Source organism: Armigeres subalbatus, chromosome 3, assembly GCF_024139115.2.
Source record: "Armigeres subalbatus isolate Guangzhou_Male chromosome 3, GZ_Asu_2, whole genome shotgun sequence".
Classification (NCBI taxonomy): Eukaryota; Metazoa; Arthropoda; class Insecta; order Diptera; family Culicidae; genus Armigeres; species Armigeres subalbatus.
This window is the reverse complement of record NC_085141.1, coordinates 46,896,205-46,906,100: the sequence shown is the minus strand read 5'-3', so window position 1 is coordinate 46,906,100 and position 9,896 is coordinate 46,896,205. Positions and strand designations below refer to the sequence as shown.

The window sequence follows — 9,896 nt, the reverse complement described above, 5'->3', positions numbered from 1 at the left end:
TATCGATGGCTCGAACCTCGGGTACGATGCCTAATTCACGGTCCTATGTATGTGTGTGCTCCCGATGAAGTTGAGAGATTTGCAGCTCCACGAACCGAGTTTCCAATCGCTGCTATTCGTTACTTGTTTTTTGAGCTGGCTTGGCTCGGACATGTCACCAACCCCCTTAATTTCCGGAGGACCATTCCGCCTAAAATTCTGGTGGACCATGGTGGGCAAATTTTGCTTAGAGTCCCTCGCTGGTACTCGGACGATGATCTGCCGCCCCTAACATGGTGAACAGACGCTCGATCAGATTTGCACGCAGTTCAGGAAGACTAGTGGACATCGCCCAAGACCGACGTTAGATCTTTACAAAATGTAGGAACCAGCAATTGCAGTTTGCATTAAAATTAATGATTTTCAGTTTTGTAGTTTACCAATTACCTATCTGAAATGTATGGGAGAGAGAGATCTGAATAATGGACATATTTCGAATGAAAACGGTATTTAGGTACTATGGAACTTTCTTTCAAAATTGAACAGAACTCAACTTTTTTTTTCTTTTCAAATACATTTTAATTTTGTTCTTTTTTTTCGATATTCCATTCATAGTTTTTTTTTCATCCTATTACTAATCATTCTCACTTGTTTTGTTTGTGTGTTTCGCTTTCGATCTCCAGCTATCCATTCCCTTATGCTGTCTGTTAGCTCTGCCCTGGACAGACAATCTAAAAAACTCCAAAGGAGTTTTGTGTGTTTCTTTCTTTCCTTGTTACCTTTATTTGTTTTTCTCATTCGCTCAGTGATCTAACACTCACTCTCTTTGATTAGTTTTTTTTTGTTTTGTTTGTTTGTACCTTGCACAAATGAGTTTCGCTTTATGCTTCCTAATGCTCTTTTTTACAGTTCACAGACACAATTAGTAAAGTGTAGTGTATTGTTTGTCTTATTCTTGTTTCGATTTTTAGTACTAAGTTCTTCACGTTCTCTCGATTAAATACTGTACATCACGTGTGAAAGTGTGTGTGTGTGCTTTTTTGTTTATTCTCCACCATGTCATATATGTATGTGTGTTTTTGTGTGAGGATGTGTTCATTGTTTTTGTCCAGTGCTTAGCTGTGGAAGAATCAAGATTGGTGGTCGGTCCTTCCATGACTATTGTCTGTATGTGTGTGTATGAGTATGATTTGATGTTTATTTTACAATTGCCTTTTGTAGCTTGAAATATTTACAATAAAATGAGTTTGTTGTTACTTCTACTCATCTTTTGAGTTTGATTTTTTTTTCTCATTTAGCTTAGTTTTATAAACTTTACCATTTTGTGGTCTACACATTTAGAAACATGTTATTTTTGTGGTTCCTTGTTTTGATTTGTATCGTTTTATTGTTAGAAAAACGTTTTTAATTAAAAACAAAAGATAAAATTGAGCTACAGTTTGTTCTAACGAAATTATGAATTAAATACAGAAGTGTTCGTGTATGGGTTTGTGTTTCTTGTAGTTTTAGGTTTATGATTTCTTTTATCGTTTACAATAATATAGAATAGCAATATTCCACGTTCTCTGCTTGCAATTTTGCCACTATTTATTTCCGATAGCTTAAAAAGGGCTCGGAACTATATTAGGGTCCACAAGATAGGAATTTCAATTGGTTTTTTGTTTAGAAAAATGTTCAGAAAAATCGGTTGTTGTAACTGTCTCGTACTTTTCTCTCTCGTTTTTTTTTCTGTTCCAGATAGTTGATGTTGTTCTAATTTTATAAACCAATAGAGCATAAAAGAGGTTAAAAATGAAATCTAAAATCGCCATTGGCCCTTTTACTTGCGGTTTTAACCATCCCATCCTAGTCCCTAAGTAAGGTAGAAGTAAGAGGGTCCTTTATAGTCATTCATTTGACAATAATGGAAAATTGACTCATATGAATAGAAATCTGGTTGGATGGATATAATCGGATCTTGTAATTATTCGTAAATCTCGATAAAAATTTTGAACAACATATTTTGAAATTTGAAACAGTTTTTGGACGAAACCATATCATTCAGCAGTTGTTACTCGCGTGTAGTCCAGAGGCAGTTGTGTTGCGACTGTATTCTTTTTGCTGTTTTTATCGGGAGATCAAAATGGTTTGATAACAGCGAGGGATCGCCGTTTTAAACTCAAGATCAAAATCATTATCAGCCTTTCAATTTAACCCATAGATTTTATGACTTAGAACACTGTATTCTAAACAAAATATAATCAAACTGAAATAAAAAAACGAACATGTTTTTTATTTCCGATTAAGCTTGTTTAGTGGAATGTCTGTCGACCTTACAATAAAAGTCGATGTTGTCTAGGTAAATATAAAGATGTAGAAATAAAAGGACTAGTACAAAATTGTTTTCAGGATCAGTAACAAACGTATAAGTATCATGGAAAAACAAGTTTGTATTATGTGCCACATTTATTTCCACCATTCTACGAACTAATCACTATCTCCCTGTGATGCAGATGCAAATGGTTAAAAAGGGATATGTATGTAAATAAACAAGCCTTTACTACACACAATTGACGTATTGATCGCAAGTTGAAACCGCATGTAATTTGAACCTAAAAGGGGCTAATGGCAATTCTTCTTCTAAAGGTGTATAGTATGGATTGTGTTTTGTATAATGTACATGAAATGGCAAATATTGCCAGATCACAAAGTTTTAAAACAAATTCTAAGTTTTCAATATTTGTTCCGAAATAAAAATTATAATCGTTTATTTTAGATATACCTAAAACTTTATACATTTTTGAATTATAAAAAATTTATATTGCTTTCCTCTGCTAATTTTCAAAATCTAATTTCACAGTACCATCCAAAACTACTCATAAGCACATTCATTAGTTTTTAACTCTTTTCCTCTAAACTGTTACTCAACTAGCCTTCTGTCTGCTGATATTCGAAACCGTTGATCACCCAGAGCCGTCCTGCTTTTCTAAAAACATTCTGAGACACCTGGATGGCGTTGGGTATGACGTCTTTACTCTCGTTGCAACTTCTACCGACGATGATGGCGCCATTCAATGGCTCTGGTTGCTGTCAAGCAGCACTAGACCGGGCGTCGGACCGGAACTGTGCCCACTATAATCACTGTTGCTGCTGCTGCTGCAGTTGGTGTTGAAATACCCAGCGTTCGGAGTGGTCGTAAGCAGCGGCAAACCACTCACAGCGGACTGTCCCGCCGCTTTGGCCATCTGCGTGAGCGCCGTGCAGCCAGGACGAGAAGTAACAAAAGAGAAACAACGAGACAAAGAACAACACGGTGACCGGGGTGTGGTCGTATTGGAAGAGAAAGGAGAGGGCAAGGTTAGTATCTTCTCAATCATGGTACCTAAAACATCTAGGTAGTCCCGGTTCTGTGTGACATCTGAACAAAATTGTAATCCCTGGTAAAATCACGTTCTGCATATGTAGCTCTTGTTCTGTAGTGTATGGTTTCTGGAGTTGGTGGTTGGTGAGGTGTAATTGGTTCTGTTTCAACGGTGAAGCCCGATGATTTATTGGTGGTTGTGGTGGGTGGTTGGTGTGGGCACTCATCGCTTGGTTCAGTTCCGTGAAACTAAGGCACCCACCTTTCCCAACTGGGTGGTTTGGGGAGGACCGGTGGCGGCCGCAGAGGTTGTAAATGGACCGATCATGTGGCTTGGAGCATCCTGGTCGTACCGAGAGACCACAACCGGCGTAAGGCCCGACAGCTGTGCTGAATTGGGGATGGGTGTCACTACATGGAGAGCGGTCGTGCGACCCGTTCCGGTGGAATTATCGGTACCTGGAATGAGAGGTAAGTCGCATTTTCAAAATTATTTGTTATTTAAAATTATTTTTAATTTTTTCGTTTGTCTTGTTGGTATTTGAATATTCCGACTAGGAAAGAAAAACTAGATTTTAATACAATTGCAACTGTTTTAGCTAGTTTTAACACAAGTAACAAGTACCTAACTGTTTTAACACAACCTGTGTTATAAATGATTGGATTTGAATTTGATCTAAATTGGATTTAGATTTGAATTGGCTTTGATTTGTATTGAATTTGGATTGGATTTGAATAAGATTTGGATTCGAATTTAATTTATATTTGATTGAAATTGGATTTTAATTTGATTTGGATTGGAATTGGATTTGAATTTAGTTTAGATTGAATTTTGATTCGATTTGGATTGGGTTTAGATTGAATTTGGATTGGATTTGAATTAGATTTGGATTGGATTTAGATTCGATTTGGATTAAATTTTAATCAGTTTTGGAGTGGGTTTAGATTGGATATAGATTGAATATGAATTGGATTTGAATTGTCTTTCATTTGGATCTGAATAAGATTCGAATTCGAATTGGATTTGAATTAGATTAGAATTTGTTTTGGATTGAATTTGATTTGGATTGAAATTGAATTCGAATTAGATTTTAATTTGATTTGGATTGGATTTAGATTGGATTTGAAAGAGATTTTGATAGGAATTGGATTTGAATTAGATTTTAATTTGATTTGGATTGAATTTGATTTGGATTGAATTTGTTTTGGATTGGATTTGGATTGGATTTGGATTGGATTTGGATTGGATTTGAAAGAGATTTGGATTGGAATTGAATTTGAATTAGATTTTAATTTGATTTGGATTGAATTTGAATTGGATTTGGATTCGAATTGGATTTGCTTAACATTTGGATTGGGTTTAGATTGGATTTGGATTAAATTTGAATCAGATTTGGATTGAGTGTAGATTGGATTTAGGTTGAATTTGGATTGGATTCGAATAGGATTTGAATTAGATTTTTTTTTATTGGAGTTGGATTTTAATTTGATATGGATTTAGTTTGGATTGCATTTGAATTGAATGTGTATTGGAATTGAATTTGAATAGATTTGATTTTGATTTGGATAGGATTTGGATTGGATTTGAATGAGATTTGGATTGTTTTTAGATTGTATTGGTATTGAATTTAAATCAGATTTGGATTAAGTTTAGATTGGATTTGGATTAGATTCGAATTGGATTAGGATTGGATTTGAAAGAGATTTGGTTTGGAATTGGAGGTGAATTTGATTTTTTTGGATTGGATTTGAATGAAATTTGGATTGGGTTTAGATTGGATTTGGGTTGAATTTGGATTTAAATTGGATTTGAATTAAATTTGAATTTGATTTGGATTGGTTTTGAAAGAGATTGGGATTCAAATTGGAATTTAATTAGATATGAATTTTATTTGGATTGGATTTGAATTGAATTTGAATTCAATTTGGATTGGATTTGAATGAGATTTGGATTGGGTTTAGATTGGATTTGGGTTGAATTTGAATGAGATTTGGATTGGGTTTAGATTGGATTTGGGGTGAATTTGGATTGGATTTGAATTTGAATTGTCTTTAATTTGGATATGAATAAGATTCGGATTCGAATTGGATTTGAATTAGACTCGAATTTGATTTGCATTGGATTGGAACTGGATTTGAATTAGATATGAATTTGGTTTGGCTTGGATTTAGATTGGATTTGAAAGAGATTTGGATTGAAATTTGATTTGAATTGAAATTGGATTTGAATTAGATTTGAATTTGATTTGGATCAAGATTGAATTTGGATCGGATTTGAAAGAGATTTGAATTGGAATTGAATTTGAATTAGATTTTAATTTGATTTGGATTGCATTTGAATTGGATTTGGATTGGAATTGGATTTGAATTTGGACTGAATTTGTTTGACATTTGGATTGGGTTTAGGTTGGATTTGGATTAAATTTGAATCAGATTAAGATTGGGTGTAGATTGGATGTGGGTTAATTGATTTGGTTTGAATTTGATTTGGATTGAATTTGAATTGGATTTGGATATGAATTTGATTGGATTTGATTAAGATTTGGATTTGATTTGGATTTGAATTTGATTTGTATGGGATTTGGAAGAGATTTGGATTGGAATTGGATTTAAATTAGATTTGAACTTGATTTGGATTGGATTTAAATTAATTTGAATTCAATTTGGATCGGATTTGAATGAGATTTGGATTGGATTTGGATTGAATTTTAATCAGATTTGGAGTGGGTTTAGATTGGATTTGGATTGAATTTGGATCGGATTTGAATTTAAATTGTCTTTGATTTGGATCTGAATAAGATTCAGATTCGAATTGGATTTGAATTAGATTCGAATTTGATTTGTATTGGATTGGAATTGGATTTGAATTTGATTTGGATTGGAATTGGATTTGAATTTGATTTGGATTGGATTTGAAAGAGATTTGGATTGGAATTGGTATTGAATTTTATTTGGATTGAAATTAGATTTGAATTTGATTTGGATTGGACTTAGATTGGATTTGAAAGAGATTTGGATTGGACATGGATTTGAATTAGATTTGAATTTGATTTGGATTGGATTTGAAAGAGATTTGGATTGGAATTGAATTTGATTTGGATTGGATTTAAATTTGATTTGAATTTGAATTTATTTTGGATTGGACTTGAATGAGATTTGGATTAGGTTTAGATTGGATTGGAATTGAATTTGATTTGGATTGGATTTAAATTTGAACTTATTTTGGATTGGATTTGAATGAGATTTGGATTAGGTTAAGATTGTATTTGGGTTGAATTTGAATTGGATTTGAATTGTCTTTGATTTGGATTTGAATAAGATTCGGATTCGAATTGGATTTGAATTAGATTCGAATTTGATTTGTATTGGATTGGAATTTGATTTGGATTTAAATTGGATTTGAATAAGATTCGAATTTGATTTGGATTGGATTTGAAAGACATTGGGATTGAAATTGGATTTGAATTAGATATGAATTTTATTTGGATTGGATTTGAATTTGATTTGGATTGGACTTAGATTGGATTTGAAAGAGATTTGGATTGGACATGGATTTGAATTAGATTTGGATTGAATTTGATTTGGATTGGATTTGAAAGAGATTTGGATTGGAATTGAATTTGATTTGGATTGGATTTAAATTTGAACTTATTTTGGATTGGATTTGAATGAGATTTGGATTAGGTTTAGATTGGATTGGATTTGAATTTGATTTGGATGGAATTTAAATTTGAATTTATTTTGGATTGGATTTGAATGAGATTTGGATTGGGTTTAGATTGGATTTGGGTTGAATTTGGATTGTCTTTAATTTGGATTTGAATAAGATTCGGATTAGAATTGGATTTGAATTAGATTCGAATTTAATTTGTATTGGATTGGAATTGGATTTGAATTTGATTTGGTTTGAAATTGGTTTTGAATTAGATTTGTTTTGGAATTGGATTTGAGTTTGATTTGGATTTAATTTAGATTTGGATTCAAATTGGTTGTGGATTGGAATTGGATTTGAATATTTGAATAATGAATTGTATTGAATTTGAATTGTATTTGAATGAGATTTGGATTAGATTTGGATTAAAATTTTGATTGGGTTTGTTTTGAATTTGGGTTTGATTTGAATCAGATTTGGATTGGGTTTAGATTGGTTTTGGATTAGCTTTAAATTAGATTTGGATTGAAATTGGATTTAAATTAGATTTGGATTGGATTGTAATTTGATTTGGATTGGATTTAGATAGAATTTGGATTAGATTTGAATTGAATTTGAATTGGATTTGATTTGGGTTGGATTTGGGTTTTGATTTGGATTGTATTGGACTTCATTCTATCTGCCCAACTATCGTATACTAAAAGAAGGCCATTGACCTCATAAAGTTCGTTTTTCTTTAATCCTCCAATTATTACTTAGCTTAGATCATAATCTAAGAGCTGGTTTGGGAACCTATGATCTAAATAATGCCCCTTGTTGGTTCGATTTAAGCACAATGTTTCAAACTGTCTTCTACTAGGTACCTCTGTCTCCCAAGGCGAACCTTTATTGAATTCGCGTCCAAAAAAAAGCCGAAAACGAAAAAAGTTTAAGCCATATCCTACCTTTTAGAGTCAGTCCGGTACCGCTGCCGGTGGAGATCGCATTCACGAACGTAAGCTTCCCTCCTTGCCCGGTGGTGGCCCTATACAGGGGCAGTGCCGTGGCACCGTTCGTACCGGCCGGCAATATGTTAAGCTCGGCGCCCCCGGGGAGCCGCGCCAGCTCGGAGGTGATGGTCGTCGTGGGCGAACTACCGTTGCTGTATCCCGCCAACGAGCCGGTGGACGATATCGTGGTGATGCCGTTATTGCTGGACCCGGTCGATGAACTCATGAGCAGTTTGTGCAGCTGCGCGTTGGTCATCGTGTGGATGTTGGTGGGTTGCGGGAGGTGGTTGTGATTACTGCTAATTGATTGATTCGATGGCTGACTGGTGGTGGAGGTTAAATGCGATAGGTTGTTGGTGGAACTGTGGAAACTACTACCACCGGTGGTACGTTGAACTTGGTTTGACTGCGGCTGCACTGCAAGAAGCATTGGAATTAGATTTGAATATTGAAGGTTCGTAGGACAGGTGGAGAACTACCATTAGCTGCAGTGCTGAGCTCGATGGTGGCCAATCCGTTGGGAGCTTGCTGAATTACACGAAGACCCGGGGAAGTTAACAACTGAATTGGACTAACCACGAGGCCACCTTGTGGGACGACCTGTGAAATGAGAGATGATTAGAAATGGGGCACTTCACGCACGTTTTCGTAATCCATTTTACTTGCGACAACATCATTTTGTCTTTATCAATTGAAGTCACTCCGACGAGCGTATTGCCGTTTACCAGCTTGATCACTTTCGTTGCTGGAGGTTCTAGTGCGGAACCAGCCGCTGATTGGGTAGCGATAATCTCAATCTTGTTGCTGTCGGTGCGGAAACCGTTTTTGGTCAGAGTGGTACCGTTAAGCAGTTCCTTGCCGGTGGTGGAACTGATCAAATTGGCCGGAATAGTCGTTCCATTAGCGGTGGTTCCAATGATTTGCAAACCAGAAGAGTTGGTCAATCCATTGGACGTGCTGATAATGGATGGCGAAGACGTTGACGATACCGACGCCGACAGGTGATGCCCGTTGGAAATGCTGGAAGCGACGTTCAGGTTCAGTGGCAGTGTCTGAATTGCAGTGCCATTACCGGTCGTCAGGATTGTCGCTGTAACCGGGGTAAACAGTTGGGATTGACTGAGACTGCTTAGGTTGTTGGCTAGAATTAGTGATGATAGAATTATTAAATGAACTTAAAAGGATGACGTATTCAACATACCATTAACAATCAACGGCAGTGATGCTGCATTGATACCGTTGGTAACGATTGCCCCACCGGTGGTACTGCTGGGAGTGCTGCAGTTGCTTCCACTGGAAGAGCTTCCTCCGTTGCTGAGTCCGTTGGTGGTGGTGCTGAGGTTCAGCCCATTTGGAAGGCTGGTGGTGCTGAACTTGAGCGACGAGGGGGTACTGTTGTGCGTTTCCGAGACTATCGCGGTAGTGCCCCTAGTCGTGAGAGACAGTGGCATTGGCATGCTTCCGCTGGCAGGTGAACTCGAATTCCGATTCGTCGACAAAGACGGAGGACTAGCACGGCTTGGCGATGAAGCCGCTATCAGCACCGGTGAGATGGTAGTCTGCAGCTGTAAGATTTTCAGAAGATTAGAAAACCGAAGCAGTACAATCCGACGGGATACTAACCGGTAGATTTCCGATGGAGGCAGTTGTGGCAACACTGGACAGAGAGCTGGACGAACTGTAGCGAATACCGTTCCGACCTGGGAGGTCGTTTAACAAATCTGCAAGAACATATGTCATTAAATTAGTGCAAAAGCTTCCTCGATACAGCTTATTAGACAAAATTTAATACCCAGAAGCACTCGTAATGTCGAAAATTGGAACCAAGCGTTGCTTCAATGCTAAGCATAAACACATGTGACAATTTTTTGAACGAACGACAATATTTTAGCAAATCTTCAAACAAGACATATTTGTTTAGTACGAATTATCAGAA

General features: G+C 36.3%; 1 protein-coding gene across 7 annotated transcripts in view; it reads right to left on the bottom strand.

Moving 5' to 3' along the window:
• Positions 1–533: 533 nt before the first annotated feature.
• Positions 534–9,896, bottom strand: part of LOC134226805 (mucin-5AC-like) — a 77,778-nt gene continuing 68,415 nt past the window's right edge. For 3 of the 7 annotated variants that reach the window (XM_062707799.1, XM_062707796.1, XM_062707795.1), the window contains 7 exons: positions 9,584–9,681; positions 9,162–9,525; positions 8,623–9,101; positions 8,440–8,560; positions 7,916–8,377; positions 3,582–3,778; positions 534–3,203 (listed from right to left, as the gene is read on the bottom strand). In XM_062707799.1, coding sequence (XP_062563783.1) covers positions 3,030–3,203; positions 3,582–3,778; positions 7,916–8,377; positions 8,440–8,560; positions 8,623–9,101; positions 9,162–9,525; positions 9,584–9,681 — 1,895 coding nt within the window. In that variant the 3' untranslated portion in view covers positions 534–3,029. Of the gene's footprint in view, positions 3,204–3,363; positions 3,779–7,915; positions 8,378–8,439; positions 8,561–8,622; positions 9,102–9,161; positions 9,526–9,583; positions 9,682–9,896 lie in introns of those variants that run through there. The other 4 variants (XM_062707800.1, XM_062707798.1, XM_062707797.1 and 1 more) reach the window with 2 other exon arrangements.